At 39.1% G+C, this 27,848-nt stretch overlaps 1 protein-coding gene across 1 annotated transcript; it reads left to right on the forward strand.

Annotated features, from left to right (window-relative positions):
- Window positions 1-27,848, forward strand: shmt2.L (serine hydroxymethyltransferase 2 (mitochondrial) L homeolog; the record flags this gene model as incomplete). The annotated part of the gene is given in 12 exon segments (NM_001093900.1): window positions 1-129; window positions 10,729-10,902; window positions 11,439-11,518; window positions 11,734-11,934; window positions 12,423-12,504; window positions 17,113-17,235; window positions 17,993-18,132; window positions 20,034-20,199; window positions 22,466-22,565; window positions 24,580-24,735; window positions 25,808-25,915; window positions 27,205-27,848. Coding segments are annotated over 12 exon segments (1,491 nt in total). The 5' UTR covers window positions 1-96.

Consider the following 27,848-nt stretch of genomic DNA (forward strand, 5'->3'; position numbering starts at 1 on the left):
GCCAAGTGTAAGTGCGCATGATCACACGTGTTCACTGATCCATACGGGGCAAGAGGCCGGAGTGGGGTTGCAGTGCCAGCTCGGGGAATAGCAGACATGCTTACGTTTTCTATACGGCGCTTGGCACAGGTACGTGGCATAGAACTCAGGCTGCTAGAACAGTGTTGTCCTGCTGATTGTCAGAGCTGCACAGGTTAGGGGGAAACCTGAACTGTCATGTGGGTGTATAAATCACCCAAGATGCTTTTGCTTGGTGGGAATCTAAGGACTACTTTTTTAAATAGAACCCTTTTTTGGCCAATAACTTACCCAGATCTTTAGACGTTCTTTCTGTATCCCTAAAGCTCCCAGCATCCTCTCTCGAGCTGCTGAGACTTTTAACTGGTGAGCAGCAAGTTTGTGGTCCCTATTATAGCACGAGTTGCTTGAAACACAGATGCATCTAAACTCCAAATGCAGCTGAACTCTAAATGCTGTGTTTTAACTGTAGTGGTATCATCAGTGCAGACTCAGCTTTGCACCTGTCACGTGATGTGCACATAAGAGTACCAGATGCAGCTTGCATCATTTTACTGTGGCAGGTTTAATGGCCTCTCCTGGGTCATTATATTTCCAAGCCACTCTGAGCAATTGTATATATTTGTAAACAGACTTTTTAGGATGTGCTCTAACCCCTCTGTCAATAACCTTAATACAATGAGGTAAAACCCAAAAATCCTTCTTATGAGCGCTCACCCTATAACTGGGTGGGTCCAGATGCAAATGTCCCAGACAAGTCGCTTAGATTGTTACTCTCATAGGCATTCAAATCAGTTTACTCAACGCTCCGCGACTCTGGCTCGGGTGCGACACCCCGAACCCTTTGCTTAGGGAGGCCTGGCCGACAATCACTTCAAAACCCTTGCGTGCACTTTCACAAAGTGAGACCAGCGGTGAATTAAAAAGCAACTTTATTTCCCCAACATTTTTCCTCCTAACGCGTTTCGTGTGTTAACACACGTAGTCATAGGCAGCTGAGCAATCAGTAGTATATGTCTGCCCACTTGCCTCCCAGACATCCCTCAAATACTAAAAAAAGAGTCATTGATTGGTGCAGGGCAAAAAGCCTATGTATCCGAGCTGTATAGCCATCAATCTTCCAGCGGTAATTCTGTAAAAGGTGCCTTCCCAGGGCATAACTACAGCAGATATACTGGGCAGCCTATGGGCTGACAAATACACTTTTTTCTTTTTAGAAGTTTGAGAAGCATGACATTTTAAGTGGACATTGCAAACAGAGGTTAAGGGATATTACTGGACAGATGTCCATGGATATGAGACGTGGATTCTGGGAGTGACTTGTGACAAAAGTATTGAGGGCAATAACTACACCCCTGAAAGGCTCTTGGCAAAGATGAAAGTTAAGTAATAGCGTGTGGTTTTTGTACTCTGCCTAGTTTTAGCATGTGTTGATCCTCTGTGTTGAGCCTAGCGGTAAAGGCTAAGTACTGACGTGGCATTTGCTTAGAAATTACATTTATTCTTTCATTGGTAAAGCTTAACAGGAGCTTACTCAGAATCCTAAGTAGATCGATGCTTGGCAGTAAGGGCTGTGCCAGTCCTGCTTTTTCTGTTATAAAGCGGTTGTTCATCTTTGAGTTGACTTTTAGTATGATGTAGAGAGTGTGTTATTCTGAGACAATTTGCTATTGGTTTTCACTTTTTACTATTTGTGGGTTTTGAGTTATTTAGAATTGTATTCAGCAGCTCTCCAGTTTGCAGTTTCAGCCTTCTGGTTGCTAGGGTCCAAATTACCCTAGCAGCTATGCATTGATTTAAATGAGACACGGGAATAGGAGAGGCCTGAATAGAAATATGAGCAATACAAAGTAGCAATAACTATACATTTGTAGCCTTACAGAGCATTTGTTTTTAGATGGGGTCAGTGACCTCCATTTGAAAACTGAAAGGAGCAAGAAGAAAAAGACAAATCATTCAAAAACTATAAAAATAAATAAATAAATAATGAATACCAATGGAAAAGTTGCTTATAATTCTATAACATACTAAAAGTGAACTGAAATGTGAACCACCCCTTTAACTGGCTCTTATTAAGCCATATAGCATTCTCAATTAATTATATGTCATGCAAGTATGTGCTGTATGGAACATTCCAGCTTGTTTACTGCCCCTTTATCTATTGGTCATCTAACTATTGCTTGCGCTGGCAACTAACTTGCTTGCACTGGCAACTGTTCTCCTACAGTATCATGAAAAATACATCCTCAAAGGAAACCGTCTTTGTGGTTTAGTGCAACTAGTTGCATGTCAGCAGTTGCTGTCTGTACAGTCATGCAATCATGTTACTAACAAAGTCAATTTAGTGCCAGGTCAGGTGGCAAAGAGGGGCCCTTAAAATAACAGCGATCATGCAGCTGTAAAAGTTTCATTTGTTGCAAAAGATCATATCCTTATACTTTAATATTTCAGCAATATTTATTTAGTAATAAAGTCATACTTAACTCTAGAGAGGTGAATCTAGACTCTAATAGCAGTTCTTTTGCCTATCTGTTAATGTTCCATAAACTTTTAGATGCATCCTAACTTAAAGCTTCTCGGTAAACTTTGGTATTTGTTTACTAAAGTATATACATGTTGTCTATAAATCATGATCCGTTAAATGTTTAACTGAATATGTTTACTAGTGTGCAATGAGCAGAATATGCCTTGTGATATCTGCCGCTATTTATGCACGCACAACGTAATTATTCCTGGAGAGTTGTGCAACTGGACCTAAAAAAAAAAAATTACACAGAATTGTTTTGCCACCAACATGGATTTATGCAGCTTAATTATCATTAAGTACAGAAAACAAAAAAATCATTAAAAAAGTATGAATTATTTGCTTATAATGGATTCTATGGACAATGACATCCCTGTAGTTCAGCACCTTCTGGATAATGGGTTTCCAGATAATAAAATCCCGAACCTGTAATTAAAACAGCAACCAAATTGTCAACAATAAAACCTGAAAATAGAAGATATTAAACAAAACCAGGGTATATATTTTTAATTTTGCCATTAATTCATGATCCTTATAGTTCTGGAATCCCAGACTGATCCCTACTGCTGGTGTTGCGGCTGGAGGATCTAAAGATATGCTGAAACCTGTCCTCCCAGTTGCATCAGCCTCACAGTAGCAATAGCTGCAGCATACACAACTAATCACTGCACATCACACATGCTTTCCCCATGTATCTTGTGTCCCTGGAAACAAGTGTGATGTGATGCTTCAGATGTTAGCTTACATATGTGAAGTCTACTTGCATGACGTTATGAACTACAAATCACAGCATCCTCAATCACATGAAGATCTCTAACATATATTTTCCATATTAGTGATTTCTTTCTCACCCACACAGAGCACTAATTACCAACAATCTTCCACTAGGGGCAGATCCAATGAGAATTCTAATGAAAAGTAAGGGCCTTGTGTGTAGGGAAACAACCTAAAATTCCTTGCATGCAACTGCTGGGAGATGAAGCAAAGTAAAGTCAGGATGAATAGCCAGGAACTGTAAGGACAAGAGGGACTACAAAAAGATCCTGGTCAGGGCTGCAGTTTTCCAGCATGAAATCACTAGGGGGAGAACCTAAACAAATAGTGCAGAATGTATATTCACATTTCGATACGCAGAGGCCCGGTTGGGCCAGGTGAGAGTGGGAGAGTGTGTGAGAGAGAAAGGGGTAACGTTTCAGAAGGGGACATTTTTTCCTGTCTGTGACCCCCCCAGATGTTCCCTGAGCTCATAAAAAATTAAAGTTATATTAAAAGTACCACCACAGTATCAGCCAATCAGCCACCGCTGAATTAATCAAAGCAAGCAAATATTTGATGCACTGTTTAACAGCTGGCAGAGCAGGTTCAGGCCAACCAATGCTCAGCTGTTAGAATTGATACATTAGTTACTAATATTCCACAGATGCTACTGACAAATGTATCAACTAATGTAACAAATTGTAACAGTTCTGCATCTGGATTACTGCCAGACTGAAACACTAACAGAAGGAGGAACTTTACATTTTAGACTTTATTTCTGGTGAAATCTGAAACTGAAAAAAGTGTTTGGAAGTTACACATCCCCTAAGTGTAACAATGTAATAGGGCCTAATTCATGTCTGTATCAACTGTATATCAAGAAATATCACCAAGCAATCAAGCTTCGCTTGGATCAGACAGCTAGAGTTTCTATGGGAACCACCAAAGCTATCTCTTCATTGGCTGTTAGACTGGAGGGTGTGTTTAGTAAGCTAAGAAGAACTGAGCATGCTCCTCAGTCAACAGCCAAAGCAAATTCATGAGGGAGGGGACAGAGTGAGTTAGAGGAGGAGAAGGATTTTTAAGTGATTAAGGGAATGCTGCAGCCTTACTGTTAACCTTTGAACAACCAGAGTGGCAGTTTAAAAAATATTTCAAATATATTGTTAACTGATCAAATTTTTGTGGGGGGGGGGGTTACATGTTGCAGCCTGTGGTGGTTTCTGACATTGATAAGTTAACAGGATCTTGTCTGCTACCCCTATTCCTGCCTTGTGTTTTGACTAGAAGGTACTTACTCAATGTGACGCTGACCCTAACCAGATCATTATGCAAGTAGTGAGACTAGGCTTCAGTTTACATACAGCTCTGAACCACAAATTCATTGCTAAGCATGCTGGGATGTGTGCTGTACAGACTGCTGGGGGGCTGCAAGTTTCAAATCCGACAGGACTCTGCTGGCACATAAATGTTCATAATCATCATGACTGGCATCCCCACCTGAATGAGTGGAGCATTATGTGTGAAAGGAAGCAGTTAGAAATAGGCCTATTATTATCTCTTCAGAGACATGCCACGCTCCGCTGGCTTTATAGCCCAATTTTGTAGCCTTTCTACCTTGCAGCTGTGGATGTGTCTGCACATCCCTTGCATAAATGTCATTTTGCAGCAGCCACAGCTGGGTAGCCGCAGAGTAACTGGATTGCATGTGTTTTTCCTATTATCTTGAAGCACTGGACCTTGATTGTAAATTTGCGGTGTCTCGTTGGGAGGTGGGAGGATAGAGAAACTGATATTGCACCAACCGGCTGAGCTGAAGCCATAACCGGAGAAGCTTTGCTATTGTTCTTTGGACTTGAACCCTGTTACGGATCAAGTGAGAGGATTTGTTGACTGTAAACTTTGCTTTTCTTTCTCTCCATGGAACAGTTCTGTCAATAAATACCCATCAAAGAAGCTGGAGAAATATTACTGCTGCTGATATACAGGGAGATAGCTACTGGGCTGGGGGGGGGGGATCAAACAGAAAACATTTTGCTTTTTACTTATTCTCATAGGCAGTTTCTAGCCTGTGCCACCTATTCATGTAATCAGCACAGAGCATGTTGCTGGGAGTTTGCCCAAGCTCAAACTCCCGATATGAATTTAACTTTGCCGTTAGATAAATATGCAAAACAGTAGCCCAACTTTACACAAATTGCTTTGCTCCCTGAAGGGCAGCAGCGTGTTGCGATTGATAACACACATTAATCTGAGAGGGTGTTCGTTGTGTCTAACAATTACATACAGTTGTAGATGTAGCAAGTCCCACAGGGCATTCCCCTTATCTTGAGCCCTAAGCACCACTGCTACTGATATCCCTGCTTGAGCGTCCGTGCATCTGTTAAAATGACTGATGGACTGATTAATCCGCCAGTGCTTGCTCTATGGGGGATACTTCAGGCTGCCTTTGAAACCCCCAGGGCTGTGCCTACACTGAGACGTGACAAATCACATTCCCTCTATGTGGCTCAATCAGCTTACTCAACATTAATTAAATAAAGCAAATGAATACTAAATTGGTTTTGTCTTTTTTTTTTTTGTCTTTTTTTTTATAGTCCGACAATTAAAGCAGCAGTTCCCATATCATGGATGTTGCCCTCCTGGGTTGACAGGGTGTCAAATTAAGGGAGAATGCATCTTTTTTACTGTGTGTGTGTATATGAATGAAACCTAGTTTATATGGCTAGTTGTAGTGACAAATGGGGTGAAAATTAGTGATGAGTGGGGTTGCAAAGATATTTTTGACTCACTCCCAACCGTAAGCCAGCCTTAGCCTGGTCTGCTCTGCAGTTTTATATAACCTGCCCAACCCTTCTCTGATGGCATCGAAGGGCAGAGAACAGGGTGTAAACAAGCAACACTAATGTGATTGGGATCAGCTAAACTGGAGGCGAATAGGGCCCGTAACTCACCTTTGGGGGGCCATTGGTCGGCCTGAACCTGCTCTGCCAGCTGTTAAACAGTGCAACAAATATTTGCTTGCTTTGATTAATTCAGCGGTGGCTGATAGGCTGACACTGTGGTGGTACTTTTAATATAACTTTAATTTTTTATGAGCTTAGGGAACATTGGGGGGGGTCACAGACAAGAAAAAATGTCCCCTTCTGAAACCTTACCCCTTTCTTTCTCACTCTCTCACACACTCTCACTCTCACCTGGCCCAACCGGGCCTCTACGTATCGAAATGTGAATATACATTCTGCATTATTTGTTTAGGTTCTCCCCCTAGTGATTTCTTGCTGAAAAACTGCAGCCCTGATCAGGATCTTTTTGTAGTCCCTCTTGTCCTTACAGTTCCTGGCTATTCATCCTGACTTTACTTTGCTTCATCTCCCAGCAGTTGCATGCAAGGAATTTTAGGGTGTTTTCCTACACATAAGGCCCTTACATTTCATTAGAATTCTCATTGGATCTGCCCCTAGTGGAAGATTGTTGGTAATTAGTGCTCTGTGTGGGTGAGGAAGAAATCACTAATATGGAAGATATAAGTTAGAGATCTTCATGTGATTGAGGATGCTGTGATTTGTAGTTCATAACGTCATGCAAGTAGACTTCACATATGTAAGCTAACATCTGAAGCATCACATCACACTTGTTTCCAGGGACACAAGATACATGGGGAAAGCATGTGTGATGTGCAGTGATTAGTTGTGTATGCTGCAGCTATTGCTACTGTGAGGCTGATGCAACTGGGAGGACAGGTTTCAGCATATCTTTAGATCCTCCAGCCGCAACACCAGCAGTAGGGATCAGTCTGGGATTCCAGAACTATAGAACCTTCAGGGTTTGCAGAACTAGAGAGGTGAATCTAGACTCTAATAGCAGTTATTTTGCCTATTTGTTAATGTTCCATAAGCTTTTAGATGCATCCTAACTTAAAGCTTCTCGGTAAACTTTGGTATCTGTTTACTAAAGTATATTCACGTTGTCTATAAATTACGATCCGTTAAATGTTTAACTGAATATGTTTACTAGTGTGCAATGAGCAGAATATGCCTTGTGATATCTGCCGTTATTTATGCAGGCACAACGTAATTATTCCTGGAGAGTTGTGCAACTGGACCTAAAAAAAATTACACAGAATTGTTTTGCCACCAACATGGATTTATGCAGCTTATTTATCATTAAGTACAGAGAAAAAATAAATCATTAAAAAAGTGTGACTTATTTGCTTATAATGGATTCTATGGATAATGACATCCCTGTAGTTCAGCACCTTCTGGATAATGGGTTTCCAGATAATAAAATCCTGAACCTGTAATTAAAACAGCAACCAAATTGTCAACAATAAAACCTGAAAATAGAAGTTATTAAAAACAAAACCAGGGTATATATTTTTAATTTTGCCTTTAATTCATGATCCTTAGAATCTTTGTACCTGAGTGATGCCCACAGGCAGTATCTGTGCTGGAAAACCTATATCACTGGTGGTGCAAAATGTTTGGCAACCCCCAGTGAATATATGGTAACTACTTACCTGATACCCCTTTCCGGTGCCCCCGTTCACTGAAACTTGCCCTATCCTATGGTTCTACTGCAGGAGCACCACATCACAATCTTCTGCCTCTTCATTATTCTGTGCAGCTCCAGGCCAGTCCACATGCGCAATAGAGTAAAAAGAAAACTGCATATTTCCTTAGAAATTTGCTTTTTCTAATTTACATGCGCACCCGGAACATAAGGCAACCACAGCCCTTTAACAGGGAAGGTCTGTGTATCCAAAGATGCCCCAGTAGCTCCCCATCTTTTTTTCTGCTGCTTCACTCACCATGCTCTGTGCTGCTGTCACTTGGGCACACTGAGCTTAGGGACCCACTCACAATATAAAGTACACAGAATATAAATGTCACAATATAAAGCTGATTAGTAATTAAGACACGTAATTACTACATGGCAGCACAGAAACCAGTGCAACTAGCATCAGAATTTAATAATCCGCCTTGTAGCATCAACTTATATTACAGACCAACCTTATTTTCTGCGTGATAATTTGCGACAAACCCTAAGCTTAGCTTCTCAACAGCTGCTCAGAGCCCACTGAGCATGTGAGTGTCACAGACACATTCCAAGATGGTGACCCCCTGTGACAAGTTTGAAGTCCTGGATCATTGCTGCTATTGACAAGCTGAAACTTTAGGCTGGTGTATATAAAACATGGAGTTTTTATTCATATTAATTTTTACGGTTTAGTTCTCCTTTAAAGGAAAACTATACTCCTCAAACAATGTAGGTCTCTAAAAATATATTGCATAAAACCACTTATATGTAAAATACTGCTTCATGTAAATAAACCATTTTCATAATACTGGTATGGGATCTCTTATCCGGAAACCCAATATCCAGAAAGCTCTGAATTACGGAATGGCTGTCTCCCATAGACTCCATTTTATCCAAATAATCCAAATTTTTAAAAATTATTTCCTTTTTCTCTGTAATAATTAAACAGTAGCTTGTACTTGATCCCAACTAAGATATAATTAATCATTTTTGGAAGCAAAACCAGCTTATTGGGTTTATTTAATGTTTAAATGAATTTCTAGTAGACATAAGGCATGAAGCCCCAAATTACGGAAAGATCCGTTATCCGGAAAACCCCAGGTCCCGAGCATTATGGATAACAGGTCCCATACCTGTAATACTTTTTTAGTAGTAAAGGCAGCCCCCTGAGATCGTAGGACTCACGGTGCACACAAACTATACATGTTATGTCACATGAGCCAATTAACAGAGTTAAGAGCTCTGTCTTTTGCTTCCACGCTTTTTCCTGTTACAGTTAGAGCTGCAGTATTTCTGGTCAGGTGATCTCTAATAATATGCTACTTAATTTGATATATCTTATTTGATATAACTATCTGTTGCTCAAGTATTCATTTTGGGGGTATAGTTTTCCTTTAAGCTAGAAAAGTACAAATAAGCAAAGGCTAAAATTACAGTTATATCTTATTTGAGCTGACTAAGATAAAGTCACAAAGGTTAGTGAACTTTGATTCTGTGTCTGGTTAAAAGATATGGTTAATATCTATATGGTGCATCTGTGAGATTTCAGAATCCAACAAACTGCTGTTAAACATGTTTTTCATTTTGGTAATGAATGGTTTCTTGTGTGTTTTTCTGTATTCAAACCTTCTAGTAATACATGGTCATTTCTGTAGAATAAAATATATATATCTCAGTAGGAACTAGGAAGCATAGTACAGTGGCATTACACATTTTTGACAGTAAATTAACTTTGTTTGCCCGCATTTACTAAAAGCCCTATGATTGTAGCATATGAAAACTGATGTACTTCCCAGGTGCTTTTTACAAACCTAAAGTTTGCAGGAAGTATCGAAATTGCAGCAGAAGTACAAATTGAACATAACATTTGAACAGCAGTGAAATCTACAATATGCATTAATGTATAATATGTAGCAAAAATTAGGAATGTAGAAAACCAATTAAAAGGGTATTCCGAAACAATCTGCAGTTGTTAATTTTTTATGACAATTTACCTTACCTAGCAGCCAGTTATGGTACCAACACTCACTATAAGTTTAGTATGGGGCGGATTTATCAAGGGTCGAATTTCGAGGGTTAAAAAACCCGATGGTCAAAAATTTGAATATTTTTTCATTCGAATTATTCACTCGAGCTTTGTAAATCTGCCCCCAAATGTCCTGTTATTAACAAATTTAATTGATCATCAATATGTATTAATTTTTGATTTTTAATTATTCCCTCTTTCTGCCTCTATCCAGCTTCCAAATTGTGGTCACTGACCCTGGAAGGAAAACAAAAATTGTACAACTGTTGAGGCTACAGTTGTTATTGGTACTTTTTAATGCTTATCTTTCTGTTCAGGCCTCTCCTGTTTTTAGTCTGGTCTCTTACTTAAACCATTGCCTTGTTGCTCAGGAAAACTCAACCTTAGCAACCAGTTAACTGCTGACTTTCTAAACTGAAGAGTTGCAAAACAAAAAGCTATAATAATAATTCACAAACCACAAAAAAGAAATTCTCAGAATGTCGCACTTGGTTAATTTAAAATTTACCCCTTTAAATATAAAGTTGCAATGAGAGGAAAGCAGTAAAGAACTTTAATTAAAAAGTACTAATAATTGGCAACTCACCAAAAATAGGTGCCAGCTGAGGTGTGTTTTTGGTACAGGATTATTATTGCATAATAGCATACATAATTAAATAAAAGCATGATAAACAAAGGAAAAAGGGTAAACAATCTATTAGTTAAATATTAGAATTAACATATTTTCTTTATAGTTGTTTATTGCCCAGAATTCTTATATTAGCTCTGTAATAAGATCGTGCAGACTGTTTGCTGTTGGGTTGGTCTTGCCCTATTGACTGTTTAATGCCCCATTCTCTGACTTGTGCAATCTGTTCTTTATCAGCCCCTGCGGAGGTGTTGCCATGTTCGAAGTCAACACAGCCAAGCTTGGACACAGGCTGGAAACGAAGTATGGACTGGGCAAGAAAGTATGGCAGAGGGTGATCCTGAGATGTGGGACCTTGTACAAAAGGAGAAGGACAGGCAGTGCCGAGGGCTGGAGTTGATTGCCTCAGAGGTATGTGTACTTCCACCAACCAGAATAACTGTTATTAGGTGGGGCTGAATGTTCCAAGACCTAGGGAACCATGCCTCCAATTTACCATGGATGTGTTGAAGTGCCACACCTTTGATGAATTGGCATGTTTAATACAGGAGGATCTATTCACATATACTATGGCAAATTAAAAAAGCAACCTGTCAAACAATTGACATGTTTTATGTATATAGATATAAATGCTATAACAACATATTTCATAATAAGTAAACTTGTGGTTTATTGTTTATCTTTTCATAAACAAAACATTTCTTTGGTGTTGCTTGCTGTAAAATTCTGATGTTATCCTCAATGGCGGGTTTATACCTATTGTTTAGTTGCAAGAACATCATAAAATAGGCAGCAAGTCAGTCTAGGTTAACATAGACTTTTGCTTGTGAATTGAAGTTCAATTGAAGAGTCTCTAACTATTGTAGTTCCCTCATCACATTAAATCTGTCTATAGTGCATGGTGTATACCTTCATTTAATGATGCAGCCGTATTATTTTTCTGGTAGAATTTCTGTAGCCGGGCAGCTTTGGAAGCCCTTGGTTCCTGCCTCAACAACAAGTATTCTGAGGGCTACCCAGGGAAGAGGTAAGATACTTGGCACGGCTGATGTATACTGTATGTCAGCAGTCGTGTAGGAACAAAATGGTTACATAACTGCCTAATGGGCATGTTCAGCTGCGGTGTCTTTGGACTGAGGTAACATTAACAGAGTTAATTTAGAATGGTGTGGGCACAAATCAAAGTACATATGAAGCATAGTGTTGTAAAACTGCAGTGGAATCACTATCCGTTTATTTTAGGTACTATGGTGGTGCAGAGGTTGTGGATCAAATTGAGTTACTTTGCCAACAGCGAGCTTTGGATGCCTTTGACTTGGACCCAGAAAAATGGGGAGTTAATGTACAGCCATATTCAGGCTCCCCAGCCAACTTTGCAGCATACACAGCTGTCTTACAGCCACACGATCGCATCATGGGCCTAGACCTTCCTGATGGTGGACAGTAAGTACCTACTTAACAGAAACAACTCATTATTTGTCTTGTGTATCTGTTGGGATTATTGAAACAGAGGTGCACAAACTTCATAACAAATAACTAAAATACCCTTTGCCCAGAGAGCTTGCAATGTAGATTACAGAATATTAGAAACATATTTTTTCTCAGGTGTTGGTTAGCAGTGATTTTTGTGTGTGTTCATTATCTGCTACAAGTCTAATAAGTGCAGGGTTACCCCTTGCTATTTATTTCGTTCGCACAAAATAAATAGCAAGGAGTAACCCTGCACTTCAATTGCCTTGAGTGCCAGTGTATTTCTGTACAATTGTCCTTTGGGGGTTGCCGTACCCTCTTGCATTGTGCACCAGGCCACCTGGAGAAAGGAGGGAGTGTGCTCAGCTTTACCTTGTTCCAGATTCCCTTATAGGATCATTTCCTACTGTAGGTTGTGGCTTATGATCTGCAATTTTTATTTTCTTTCTTGCTCTCCCCAGTCTGACTCATGGGTACATGTCTGATGTGAAACGCATTTCTGCTACGTCTATATACTTTGAATCAATGCCTTATAAGTTAAATGTAAGTATAAATTAATTGTCCCATTTATGTTTTTTTTTTTGTTGTTTTTTGGATGAGGGGGGCAGTCTAAGGCAGGAATTACATTCAGTGAAATCCCAGATGAAATGAGCGAGGCAGATTATTATAAGGGGCTATTTTGTGTACAGAAAGAGATTTAATGGGATATAGGGATATAAAGTTATAGGATCTTTGATTTCAGAATGCTTGGGACCTGGGGTTTTCTAGATAAGGCGTCTTTCCATAGTTTTAAGTCTACTAAAAAGCAGGGATGCACCGAATCCACTATTTTGGATTCGGCCGAACCCCCAAATCCTACGCAAAAGATTTGGCCAAATAACGAACCGAATCCTAATTTGCATATGCAAATTAGGCGCGAAAGGGGGAAAAATTTACTTGTTTTGAGACAAAAAGTCACACGATTTCCCTCCCACTCCTAATTTGCATATGCAAATTATTATTCGGATTCATTCAGCCGGGCTGAATCCGAATCCTGCTGAAAAAGGCCGAATCCCTAACCGAATACTGGATTCATTACATCCCTACTAAAAAAGGCATTTAAACAATAAAACCCAAAAGGATTGTTTTGCCTCCAATAAGGATTAATATCTTACTTGGCATCCAGTACAATGTACTATTTTTTTATTACAGAGTAAAAGGAAATTATTTTTAAAAATGTCAATTGTTTGCCTAAAATGGAGTCTATGGGAGATGGCCTTCCTGTAATTTGGTTTTCTGGATAGCAGGTTTCCTTATAATGTATCCTATACCTGTAGTCAGATAGCATCTGCAAATATGCATATGTAATTATAAATTATATAATTCTATATCTAATTATTATCTAAGATAATTTTTGTTGTATTAATAGTGCCCTGATGCTGAACAGAATGCTTGGAACCTTATGTTTTCCTGGATACTTGAAAGCTTTCGTAATTTTGATCTCCATACCTTATAGGGGAACTATTGCAAAATTGAAATGTAAGATAAGCTTATACTGAAATAATAAACTTTCCAAATATAATGAATTAAAAATTCTTTATCGTTTCTGAAATAATCAAGTTTATGTTCACTATCCCCCCTCTCGGCATCTGTTTCTCTTCATGCAGGACTTGGGATTCAGATTTTCATTGACTGTTCGATCCAATATATCTTTTAGGGAGGCTTTCTTTCCTAGCAGTAGCAGATGAATTAAAACTCACTCAAATAACTGATTCCAGTACAAACAAAATCTAAAAAAATAACTGCTTTTTGCACAAATCCTGCATGTAGAGAGACATGATGTCTGGTGATTTTAAGAGGTGAGCTCTAATACATCTTCAAGGCAAAAGGAGCCCCCCTAAAAGATATATCGGATCTAACTGAAAATCAGACTCCCAACTCCTGCATGAAGAGAAAATGAGGAGAAACAGTTGCTGAGAGGGGGATAGTGAAGAGTACCGTAATATGAATATTTCAGAAACTGTTCTGAATTTATAATTGATTATATTTAGAAAACTTGCCATTTCATTATGATGAAGCTTAAATTAAATTTTCATTTTCGCAATAGTTCCCCTTTAAGTCTGCTAAAAACCATTTAAACATTCAGTAAACCCAATATGATTTTTTTTGCCACCAATATGTATTCATGCAGCTTGGTTATTATCAGGTACAAGGTACTGTTTAATTACAGAGAAAAAAATTTTTTTTTAAATTATTAATGGGATTCCAGATAAGGGGTCCATACCTATATCTAAATCTCAAAATCTGTTGCTGTTGAATGCTGAGGCATTTGTACGGTTATGTACTGTGTGATGACAAAACAAAGTTTGATCCATCTACAGTATATGGCAGTTAGTACAAAGCTGTTGTGAGCCATAACTCTATTTTCTATGCTGGAGCTTTTCAGAGTGGGTTTATTGCTGGAGTGTATAGTGAAAACATTTCTGATCAGTAAGACTTTTTGCAGCTGATATAGAAATAGAAATATATCATAATGAATTATTCTGATGCTAAATGCCTTTTTTTTTATTCTTTGGGAGATCCAGATTTGAAGCATAGTTTTAAAAGCTGTGTTTTATTATATATTGAATCATGCAGGACTTTATTTGGACAACCAAAAGGCTCTGCTTCCTGTTATGAGAATACAGCAATACAAGTTTGGATAGTATAAAGCATTAGCAAGTTTGCACAATAGCATTTTGCCTTTACATGCATTGAATAGGAATGATCTGTTCATGCATTTTTCACTGGTTACATTCTTGGCTTGGCTTCAGTTTGCTTTATTACAGCCCAGACTCTCTGGCAAATACTGTACATTTACAATTCATAATCGTTTGTTTGTGCTGGAGAAAGCTCTTTGCTTAGTTTTGCAGGGGAGTATATTTTCTGAAGCATATATTTCTGATATTTTCCATTGCTTATCCAAAACATAAAACGTGCTTTAAAGGAGAACTAAAGCCCTCAACCCTGGAGAGGGAGCCCCACGCTTCTGAAACTCTGAAGATAAGCAAAGCTGTTTAGAGGGTTCTGTCTCATTTGGTGCAGGGTTCCTGGCTTTCGACTTTGGCACAGCAGCTCTATGCTAGGATAAAAGAGACCCTAGCAACCAGCTGAAATGCCAAACTGCAGAGCTGCTGAATCTGTTAAAGGAAAAGCAAAGTTATATCGCTGCGGGTGTCAAATGCTAGGCACCCCCCAGTGATCATAATTAGGGATGCACCGAATCCACTTTTTTGGATTCGGTCGAACCCCCGAATCTTTCACGAAAGATTCGGCCAAGAACCGAATCCGAACCATATGCAAATTAGGGGTGGGAAGGGGAAAACATTTTTCTACTTCCTTGTTTTCTGACAAAAAGTCATGCAATTTCCCTCCCCACCCCTAATTTGCATATGCAAATTAGGATTTGGATTCAGTTCGGCTGGGCAGAAGGATTCGGCCGAATCCTGCAGAAAAAGCCCGAATCCCGAACCGAATCCTGGATTCGGTGCATCCCATAATCACTAAATAGAAAACAATATTATTTTTGTTAAAACTGAAACACCGCAGACAAAAAGTAAAAAATAAATACGTGCATGGATATGAATTAGCTGCCGTGGAATCCACAGACATGGTACAGCATTTTGACCAAGTTAGATTAAGGCACATAAGTACTGTGTTTTGAAAAGACTGAGTTTTATATTGTGAAATTTATTGGCGACCTTGAGCTCTGCAGCAGATCCTGTTCTCTCCAATACCTCCCCAATCCTTTCCCATTATGGATTCACCTAACCTAGTTCCAGGTAGCATACAAGGTGCACGATTATCATATCAGTCAATGCTTGACCTTGTTAAACATCTGCCATTTACCCCCATTTTGTCTAAATCCCTCTGTGGAGTAGAAAATTCAAACTCTGAGATTATTACAGTGCATCCTTTTGTTCTGTCAGCAAGCACAGACACTACTTTCAACACCAGCTTCAAGGTCTTTAATGAACATAATATAAATAAGTTGACCTAAGGACCTCCATTTATAAGTAGCCTTCTGCTCGCATCATATGCTTTGGAATTAGTGTGGCCTTGCCTGCCCTGCATTTGTTTGCTTGGACACTCTTATCCTCTCCTTGTTTTTCTCATCCTCAGCACTGATATGGTCAAGTAAAACACCAAGCACTTTACGGACTTCTATTAATTCTTGTTCTCTCTTGTCATACTATGTCCATTATTTTATGGTGGATCCTGCTATTCCATCCTCTGCTTTCCATGTCCTAACTCTACATATGTGTGCCTGTTATCTTTACTAGCATCATAATATATTGGTAGAGCGCATAGGAAGTATAAGGGCTATTGATTTTTTACTCCAAGTAATAGTGAATACTTTCACTCCATGTACAATTGGAGTTCTTTATGCAATAGCATTACATGACTGTAGCTGACATACCATACTGTCCTGTACATGAGTCTCTTGGCTTTCCTGCACTTCTGGAGATGTGTTGCTGTAGCTAAATTGACAGCTCTCTTAACATGGTAATAATCCTGTTTTATAAGGATGGTCCATAGTTAAAGGGGAACTCCAGCTTTCAAACCAAAATTTGATAAAGAGGCCCATATAACACAGAAACCCCTAATATACCCATCACAGTTTCCTGTTTCTTCAAAAGAATGATTAAATGTCATTTTCTATTCTGAAATCCATCTGTTTAACAGTTATTCGATTTCTGCATCATTTGAAATTCTGGCAGGGAAGGAGGGACTAAACACTGATGTTACAAATTGTAACTTCACAGCTTACGGACAGCATGCAGGAACTACATAACCCACAATGCATTGCACTGTGATCTTCTGTTCCTTATTGAAAGCGTGTGAGCAGGGAATTGTGAGGATAGAGGCTGAGGATAGATTTCTGCTGATACAAAGAAACAGTAGTCAGCAATCTCAGCAAAGTAGTCAGACAGATCAACAGGAAGCAAGGCTTAGGGAACTGTTCCAAACCATTAAAAATCATGAAAAGTCTGCATATTTTTTAATTGATTTAAATTGCAAAGTTGCTCCAAATTACGGTATGTTTACTTTTCAAAAAGCTTAAGTTATGTTTGTGTGCTGTTCCCCTTTAAGTTAACTAAGGACTAATGTGTGCCCTTTTATGTTTTTAAGCCAGCAACAGGGTTAATCAATTATGACCAGCTGGAGATGACTGCGCGCCTCTTCCGACCAAAGCTTATCATTGCTGGAACTAGTGCCTATGCACGGCTAATTGACTATGCCAAGATGAGAAAGGTATCTCTTATATAAACCTGTTTAATCTATAAGGTACACGCATTTACAGTAACTCTCATAAATGGATGCAGATGATGGATTCCAAGAAGGTCGAAGATGATGGATTCCATTTAACTAAATGCCAGGCTTCAAAATCACATTTGGGTATTTTTCTGGCAGAAAATGCTGTTTGAGAGCAGTTATCATGTTCCATTGGCCTTAACATAGGAGGGATGGGGTGTGTTACACAACAGTGGCACTTTTTATATTGTACAAAATCTAGGGGTTGTGGAAGCACTCTTAAGGCTAAATCAAAGTATGTTTAAGTATAAGGGAAGTGCTATTTACAATGCACTTCCCTGGGCCCCTGTCTCATAAGCAATTCAGTATAAATGCAAGTGCATGTGTTTACAAAACAGGGGTTTTTAGTTACAAAGTTATGATCATAAAGTTGAAAAGCCACCATACCACGTCAAGGTAAACCCCATATGGCGGTCCCTAACTTATTTATCTCAGGTCATAGTATAAAAAGACTTGGTTCTCTGCATAATAGCATTACCTGTATTCACTGTGTGTTGAACATTGGTTTCAGTCTGAAAGCTAAATCCTCCCCCGCCCATAAGGGCTTTTAAGAGAGAGAGATTGCCCAAACCAACGCCCATATTTAAAAGCATAGGACCACCATTAGTAAAAGGGGGTGGGTATGGGGTGCTATTATATTGTCTCTGATAGCTTATCTTTGCTGTAAAACAACCAAAGATCTCTTATGATGTTTTAGGTCTGTGATGAAGTGAAAGCCTACCTTCTTGCTGATATGGCTCATATCAGTGGACTTGTAGCAGCTGGTGTGATCCCATCTCCATTTCAACATGCTGATATTGTCACCTCCACAACACACAAGACTTTGCGAGGTGCAAGGTAATTTTTTTTTTTTTTTAGACTTGTGGTCTCAAATCAGTGTTTTTTTTTTTTCTGTATATCCATTATCCTTACCCTTGTTCTACATTTCCCCTTGACGTTTTTTACCCACCATCTGACAACCCATAGCACGTTGCTCAAGAAATCGCAATCTTAGCAATGCCAGAGCCAATCATAAAGGAGTATACATGGCATCTGCTTAGGCAGTGTTTATGCTTGCTGAATACCGAACCGAATATGAATCCTATTTTGCATATGCAAATTAAGGCTGAGAAGGGAAAACATTTTTTACTTTCTTGTTTTGTGACATGCATGTGCTTTCTCTCCTGTCCCTAATTTGCATAAGCAAATTCAGGTTCAGCCGGGCAGAAGGATTCGGCCGAATCCTGTTGGAAAAGGCAGAATCCCGAACCGAATCCTGGATTCGGTGCATCCCATCCAGGTCTGGAATGGCATTCAAAAAAGGCCCTGACATTTCAGGAGCACAGAGGCCTAAATATAGCCCTTCCACCTGCTCATTGGATAATGACTGTCTATGGCATCTTAGAGCAGCCCCACAGATTGCCAGTCTGATATACTGTATATTTGAAACTGCATTATCTAATAGAATCCCTTAACTTTGTAGGATGACTTTATATCCCCTTTAAAGCAACGGATTATAATTCCTTTAAATTTCGGTTGTTTGGACCATAGGTTGCTCTGTGTCCTGCAGCACATCGGTATGCTTTCCAGGAGGTATTCGTGCTGATGATGATTTTTTTTTTTTCTGCAATAAGACACTGCGTGGTTTTTACATGTTTGTGCAGTGGTAGCAGCAGTAGATTAGTAGCAATTCTGAGCTCATACCAGGAATTACACGGTCTTGTATTTGTGATCTCTTCACATCACAGTGAGAATACAGCCAGCATTGCTGCTCTTTACTGAGCACCTCCCAATCAAACCAATTAACAAACCATCTTCGGCACCCTTTTCCCTGTGCCCTCGCCTCCCCTGGTTTTCATGATCCCTGGCTTCTTTCTTTTTTTTTTTTTTTTTTGCACCTTTTATGCTGCCGTCGACTTCACACCCTGGAGCGAAGTGGGAAACTGTGTGAATCTGAGCAGCAGGGCATTGCAGGTCTACTGCTGCGCTTCATTTACCTCTCCTCTGGCACAGAAGGCTGTCAGAAAATGTAAATTTCTACAGACGGAAGAAATGAGCTTTTCTGCAGTGTACTGCAAAATAGAAGAGCTTCGTACCTTGAGAGCTACCTGCATTTACCTATTTGTTTTTTGTTTTTTTCGTATGATCTGAGTTGTACTAAACAGCACTTTAGGTTGTTTTTGCAGAGAGCCAGTATACATTTCTGTCAGATTTGTTCACAATATACCCTACAAGGCAACTCGCACGTAGTGGGGCATCTCAATATTTTCTCCAGTTTATCCTGTTCTCCCCAGTGTATTTTTATTAGAATTTATAACATTGCTTTCAAATGCAAAGCTATTCTAATATGAAATAAACTAGACTGTATATAGTTAGAAAAAAATATTTCTGTTCCCATTTTAAAATTCTAATTTATAGGGAACATAAACTTAAACGGTCAACATCACTGTAACATAAATTAAATTCTGGACAAGCAATATACTGTATATTGACTGTGTGTCACAAAGAGACATTTACCACAGCCCTTGAGCTTCAGCAGCTGTTTTGTTTTAGCATGGGACAATGTAATAAAATCCCTTTATCAACACAAAAGGTATTCAAAATTGTAATTTTTTTTTAGTTTTGTTTCAACCTTATTTGTGCAGCCCACTTTCAAATATTCACAGGTTTTTGCAACACTTTTCTTTTGCTCCTATCTCCTTTTTCTCATTTTCTGTTAATGGGCACGTACGTAACCTCCTGTTCTGTTCTTCTTTTAGATCTGGGTTAATATTCTTCCGAAAAGGTGTAAAATCTGTGGACAAGAAAACTGGAAAAGAAATACCTTATAACTTGGAAGACAAAATCAACTTTTCAGTCTTTCCCTCAATCCAAGGGGGGCCTCACAATCATGCAATTGCAGCTGTTGCTGTGGCTTTGAAACAGGTAACACTAGTATTATTTATTTATTTTTTGCATGACTTTTTTTTTTTTTTTTTCCCCAAAGGAATGTGCTCATTGGGATACGTTACCAACCTATACTTTTTTTTGGAATCCAAGATTTCTACCACAGCTTCTTTCCCAGTCCTAAAAAACAGCAGCATGGGTTTTGTCAATAGCATAGGGGATCAATACCAGCCAATTATCAGTTGGTTTGATCTAAGAAACAAATTGCTTGCAATGAACAGTTTTGTAGCATAATGCATTGAAAAGCTTTGCATATTAATCAGTGTGGCGTCTCCTAATTTAAAGGTCAAGTCAACCCCACAATAAAAATCTCCCTAATAAAAGAAAAACAATTCTAAGCAACTTTCCAGTATATATTTGTTAAAAATGTTAAGTGCTTTTAAGGTTATTTGTAAAAACAATTGTTATTGAAAGCAGCATTTGGTTAACCCCTGCTTGTTACATTACTTATTTCCCCAGCAAAGACAGGTCTGTTAATCAGTTTCCTTGTCTTACATTGTATCAACAGTTTGAGCCATCAGGGCAGAGAATAGAAAGAGACAAACTCTGCTTTCAATAGCAATACATATACAATAGTGATGTGCAGGCCAACCCTAAGCCTGCCTGGCAGGCGGGTTTGGAGCCAACTTGCGCACACTGGCTTCTGGGTGTGGCCTATGTACACCCCGCCCACAACCTTTTACTGCCCCACTGCGGCTTCTATCCATGCTCTTTTATATGCTTGACCCAGCTGTGCCCTGCCCCTTCTATGAAGCGGCGGACATGGGTATATAAATGAAGGGTTCATGTCGGGTGCGGGTACTGCTGGCCATGTTAGGGTCGGGTACAGGACCAGATTTAGTCGACCAGCACATTATCTACAAAAAAAGCCGTAGAAATTTTGTAATAAATGTATACTGCAAAGTTGCTTAGAAATAGTAAAAAAAAAAATTTTTGGATTCGGCATTCACTTTAATCTCTTATGAGAGTTTTTTTCTTATATTTTTCTGTCTGTATACCTAAGCTACCTGGAGGAAAGTCGGTAAAAAGGAGGCGATTTCAAGTGTTTTTTTATTTCCTATTGGAGGGCAGGCAGCAAAGCCCCCTCTATTGCCCTAAACACTTGATAAATGGCAAACTGTAGGCTTGGGTTAGTCTCTCAGTTGAGATTCAGTCCCTCTAGTAGAGTGTATAGATTTAATCCTCTTGTCCACTGGTCCAGTAGTCACTCAAGAACTATAATTTAAATCCCGGTGGAAAATATTCTTTGCTTCTCATTGTTTGTATGTATGAGACAATCTCCCAGTGCATTTTCCATGCTTTGTCTCTGCATATGATTTTCTATAGGTAAAACTGTCAGCATTTCAGAATAGTGTTTGAGTGCATTATGTTGTCAGTGACATTGTTTATCCCTGCTGTTCAGACTCCGTGATGTAGTCCCAGCAGGCAGTAAATTATAAATACGGCACATACAGAGTGCAGGGAGTACCCAAGTTTATCGTACTTGACAAAGAAGCATATTAATTGACATTGATTTTGTAATATAAGTCCTCCTGCGCACAATAACCCCATGGGGTGATTCACATTGTAGCCAGAGTTGTGCTTCTGTAGCCTTTATCGCTGTTAAATGGATTACCATCTTTATTTGTTAAACACCTGCTGGTTGACGGCAACATTCAGGATGACTCCAGTAGGAAATCAAATAGTTTATCAGATTTTTATGGTTGTGGGAAGTAAAAACATACCGGTATAGCAGAAACGGTCCTTTCCTGTGTAAAATCTGGAAAGAGCTCATACACACCGGGTTAAGATTCAGTTGTCTGTTTCCATAATATAATATTCTCTTAATAAGAATGAAAAGGTTTGTAAATAATGGACCAGAGGTGCAGAGTATGACAGGACAGTATTACCCTTACTGTTTGCCCCTGCTGCATTTTAATTTCCCCTTCTCTCCCAAATAAAGAACAAGATGCACAAATGTTCTGGAAAATTCTGTTTACTTTGTATTGTGTTTTCACACACCTGATAAATTCCCTTATTTTCAGAGCCACTGCATCCTGCCTGGCCACCATATGGTCACCTAACAAGATCAGCGCATTCAACACAGATTAAGGGGCATGCATTGTGTATAAACTACAGATGGAAGGGTATTTTGGTTTTAGCACACTTGGTTATTTATTTGATGTGCAGTGTGCTCTCTGCTGAGACGGTAAGAAGTGCAGATATTTACAACTGCTATTGACCAGCATTTGCATTTTGTTTCCAGGCCAGTTCTCCTATGTTCCGTGAATATGCAGTACAAGTGCTAAAGAACGCCAAATCCATGGCCGCTGCTCTGCTAAGCAAGGGTTACACGCTGGTGTCAGGTACGAAAGTTTTCTAAGGGGCATCAGTCATGAAGTATAATAAACTGAATTGTCTTTGAGTAGTTACATGGAGCTAATTTATTAATAATGGGCAAGTTTGCATTTGAGCAGTGACCCATATCATTGTGCTTTAATATTTTAGATGCAGTTGTCTGAATATGGGAAAGCACTGATTGGTTGCTAGGGGTTATTGTTCAGGTGCAGATTTGCCCAGTGTTCAGAAATGGCTGCTTCTAAAATACTTCTCCGCAATAGACTTCTCTTTGGGTTATGTCAACATGGAAAGTCTCTGTTTATCTGTCATGTTGCAGAACCCTCTATAAGATGTCCAAACAAGCAGGATTCGGAAGACATTTGACTAGAGACAGTCTTATTTTAAGGGAACACTGCACTCTCCATTGTGTTGAGAAGTAATGGATGGATCATATTTAATGTACAGTTTGGTTCCTCCTTGAATCTAGCCCCTTTTGCCATTAGAGTCCTGTGCGGGTCCAATTTTTGAACCTGGACCTGCATCTCCTGCAACCTGACAGATGACCTCCATTAAACCGGAAATGAAGTCAGCTGAAGTGGCGGGGGCAAAAAAGGGGATGATTAAATGAGTCAAACTTGCTATAAATGAGACCCCCACCTACCGACCTGCACCCATATCCTCATTTGCAGTTCCTACACACATCGCAGGTTACCTGCTAGTACCGCTACCTGATGCAGGACTCTACTTGACATGAGCAGTGAAGTAAATGGGCATACCTACAACCCACTAATAGATGCAAACAAAAAATTGCTACAGCAGCCTATTAAAGGGGACCTGTCATCCTAAGAAATAATTTTAAAACCTTTTATATGCTGTTGGTCAAACTAAATAAACTTTACTTAAACTATAGAAATTATTTATATCTTTTTTCCTTCAGTCTTGGAATTGACAGTCACAGCAAACAGACAGCTGCCATTTTGTGCTGGAACATTTGAAGAATTAATACCTTTAATGCAGCAAATGGGGTGATCCCAAAAGTATTACATGGTGCTCCAGACTCTGTACTCATGATCAAACATTTTGGGGCCGCATGTCCCTTTCTCAGTGATGAATGAGGAAGTTACATGGTCCTGAAACTTTTGATTGTGTGTAAAGTGTCTGGAGCACCAAGTAATAAATTTGGGATCACTCTGTATGCTGCATTCAAGGTATTGTCTCTTCAATTGTTTTCAGGATTACTTAACATTGGCTAGGCCAATGCTAATACCTAAATCCCCCATCTGCGCTAACTTGTTTTGAGCTGCTATTTTTGTGGACAGTGTTCTTAAGGCAAGATCAAAATCTTGTTCATGTGCCAGAATCAGGTGTGGAGGACCTGCTGCCCATGCACAGAATACACAACTATGGGAATGGGAGAGTGCAGTGATATCTAGGAAGTTCAGAATGGAAAGTGAACGTAATTGCCTGCTCTGCCACTATGACTAATAAGGTAGAATGAGCCTACACATAGCTGGAGATGTTGCTCACCATTTCGCAAGCCATGCATTTATCACCATTTCTTTATCCATGCCAGTATCACAGCACTTTAATGCCACATTTTCTCATCTCTTGTCATTAACTGCAGTGGGAAGAGAGACATTAAACCACTATATTATGCTGGTATTATAACCCTTCACAACACAGTTATGTTTCATACCTGACTGGGTGCTGGGCACCTCATGAAAAGCTATAGAGAACAACACTGCTAACTGCCTTAATTATCATAGAGAATTACACCCTAAGGGTTAATAATGCAGTGATTTGGTCTCTTATTAAGACAACTGTCAGCTGTGTATTTCTGCATTATTAACCCTGTTATACTTCAGTCCTGGCAGGTACAATCATTTCCTACACTGTTCCACTGTCCTAAATTATCAATTGCTTTTATGGTTGTACAGTACCTGTCTGCTCATTTCTTAGATGTTTGTATTAATCTGCAACAGATTAGTTATAGAAACAAACAGCAGTTATCACTAGCAGTAAGTTACTTTCTTTCTCCAGGAGGCACAGATAATCACCTGGTTCTAGTAGACCTGAGACCCAAGGGTATTGATGGTGCCAGAGCAGAGAGGGTGCTGGAGCTTGTATCAATAACGGCAAATAAGAACACGTGTCCGGGGGACAAGAGTGCACTTACTCCAGGAGGGTTGCGACTAGGTAAGAACAGTGACTATTTCCTACCCTTGGACACATCCATTAAACTGAATGTTGTCTGACTTAACCTGCTAAATATTTGCTCATTGATATGTATGTGACCTATGTGGCATATATTGCATGCAGTTATGGGGAACATTTTTCATTACAGGCTTATACTAACTGAACTACTACAGGTATAGGATCCGTTTTTCAGAATACTTAGGGCCTGGGGTTTTCTGGATAACTGATCTTTCCGTAATTTGCATCTTCATATCTTAAGTCTGCTAAAACCTAATTTAAATTTTAAAATGCTAAACATTAAATAAACCTAATAGGCTTGCTTTGCCTTCAATAAGGATTAATTAAATCTTAGTTTGGATCAAGTACAAAGTACTGTTTTATTACTACAGAGAAAAAGGAAAGCCTTTTTAAACATTTGTATTATTTGGATAAAATGAGAGATGGCTTTCCCTTAATTCAGAGCTTTCTGGATAACGGATACCATACATGCACCTAAATCTGATACTATTTAAAGAGAAATGCTATTTAAACAGAAAATGTAGTTTCATGTATACCATGTTAATAAAAATATATAATCATAATTAAACATTGGTTTACATTTCACAATAGTTGTTTGAATTTTTACTTTTTTTGACCAAAAGCATTTAACCCAGAGCTTGCTGGCTCATGCCATCCAACCGGTTTAAAGGGAATAAAATATGCATAAGAGCAGGCTTTGTGTTTGTGAAATAAGCCTATAAAATCAAGAATGAAAATCCTGTTCTCACAGAACACTTTTATGTCTGTGTATAAACATTTGTTAGTAGGGTTCATGTGTAAATGCCCAGGCAGAGAGAGGTTGATGTGCAAGTAACTGGAATAGATGAGTTGTTTAGATTATGTCTGTCTACAAGACTCAAGGGGCAAAGGCGTTCGAAACGGTGACCGCTCTCTCTGACTGTTATTAAACCTCTAGAAATTGCTTCCCACTGAATGGGGAAAACACTGGCATGTGGGTATGTAGGTGCCATCACCTTTTAGAGATCCTGGTGAGTTGTTATGCTGTTGGAGCTAACTGGTTTGCCTCTCACAGGTGCCCCTGCGCTGACATCTCGGAATTTCAAAGAAGCTGACTTTGAAAAAGTGGTTGATTTCATTGATGAAGGTATCCGCATTGGACTGGATGTTAAGCGCAAAACAAGTGAGTTTAGGTTTCTGAATAATCTCATCAAACATCAGTTGAACGTGTATTTTAATGTGTATTGCTAGTACAGATACTGTTTGATTCTGATTGTTCCATATTATGCAAATCCTCGCTGTTGCTCGTACTTTTTTTTTTTTTCCAATATTAGCCATCCAGGGTCCCGGTGTAATTCCTAGCCTTACATTGTTTTTCTTTGGAAACTACCTGAAAATGTGCAAATACGTTTGGGTCCTATCCTGAATTATTTCTGTGGAAGATTAATCTTTTGATCTGCAGGGACTGCTTTGGCCCTTCAAAGTGGCAGTTTTCTTCACCTGTGAAAAAGGACGATCTACAGAGCAGATTTCAAAATGAAAATGCATACATTAAGGCCTCCTGTGGCACTGGCTTTTATAAAATCCCACAAACTGCATTTTCTGATCACTCAAGAAATAAAGGTGGCCATAGACGTAGAGATCCATTCATTTGGCGATGTCACCAAACAAGCGGATCTCTCCTCGATATGCCCACATTGAAGTGGGCAATTTCGGGCTGATCCGTTCATGGGCCCTAGGGCCCAACGTTTGGATCATAATGGATCCGATACGGGTGATTGGATCGGGGGACTGCATAGATGTGGCCACGATCCAACGGGATTTTTAAACCCGCATGATCGAGATCTGGCCGACTTTCATATCTGCAATACAAAATGTGTGCCCTACAACCCTGTTGAATATCTGGAATGCCATACCCCAAGACTGCTGCATAGTAGACTGTATGCAACTGTATACAGTGAATAATTGTACCCCTATTGTATAATATAAGGACCATATTAAAGCTTCATGCCTTAAAGGGGTGTTTCACCTTTAATTTAACTTTTAGTTTTTGTTAAAAAAAAATGGCTAATTGTAAGCAACTTTTCAAGTGGCCTTCATTTTTTTTTTTTTTTTTACTTTTTTATAGTTTTTAAAAATGTTTCCTTTTTTTTTTACTTTTTCAAATGGGGTTCAAATGCTCTCTAGGGATACATATTTATTGTTTTTGTTACTTTTTATTACTCCTTTTTCTAGCTAGGCTTTCTCCTATTCATATTCCAGTCTCTTATTCAAATCAATGCATGGTTGGTAGGATCTGGAGAGCTGCTAAATAACTCAAAAATCACAAATAAAGAAATAAAAAAAATGAAAAACAGTTGCAAATTGCACTTTCCTAGTATAAAATATAGAGCTAGGAGCTTTTTTAGGCCACAAGAGACCATAATCTACAGTATTCCTTTGAATCCCTTATAATATTTTTTTTCTTTTTAGATAAACTTCAAGACTTCAAGAATTTTCTTCTTGAGGACCAGGAAACCGTTAAACGGATAGGGGACCTGCGTAAGCAAGTAGAGCAGTTTGCCCGTGCTTTTCCCATGCCCGGATTTGATGAGCGTTAAAATAAAAACTGATTGTGTCAAGAACAGCAAACCATTCCACCCTCTTTCTTTTCTTCTTGCTCTACCTGTTGCCTCGTTGCATTTTCTCCTCTTCCTGCCAGTTCCTCGCCTATTCCTGCATCATATATTTAGTTGTTTCTTTTCTTATCCTATCAGTGACCCAGCGTAGTCCATTTTCTGCTTGACAAACCTATTCTTCAACAGCACATTTGCATGAAGAACTAGGCAGCTATATTCATTTCCATGACCCAACGACCTTCCATAATGAAGTCTCAAAACTCCACATTTGAAATTTCAGTGTGGGGAAACGGGATTCATTCTGTGGCAGTCAGGTAGACTGCAGAGACTGTTAAAGCAATAAACAAAAACATCACAGTTCAGTGATCCTTACTTCTCCTCGTCTGTATCTCTGACAAGTGTAGAGGATAGCTCTTATACCTTGTCATTTCATAAGCCCATTGATATGTCTTTCATCTTGCAAGGACTAGTTTTGGAACTCTAAGCAGACTGTTGGTG

The sequence above is a fragment of the Xenopus laevis genome, chromosome 2L (genome assembly GCF_017654675.1).
Source record: "Xenopus laevis strain J_2021 chromosome 2L, Xenopus_laevis_v10.1, whole genome shotgun sequence".
In the NCBI taxonomy this organism is placed as follows: Eukaryota; Metazoa; Chordata; class Amphibia; order Anura; family Pipidae; genus Xenopus; species Xenopus laevis.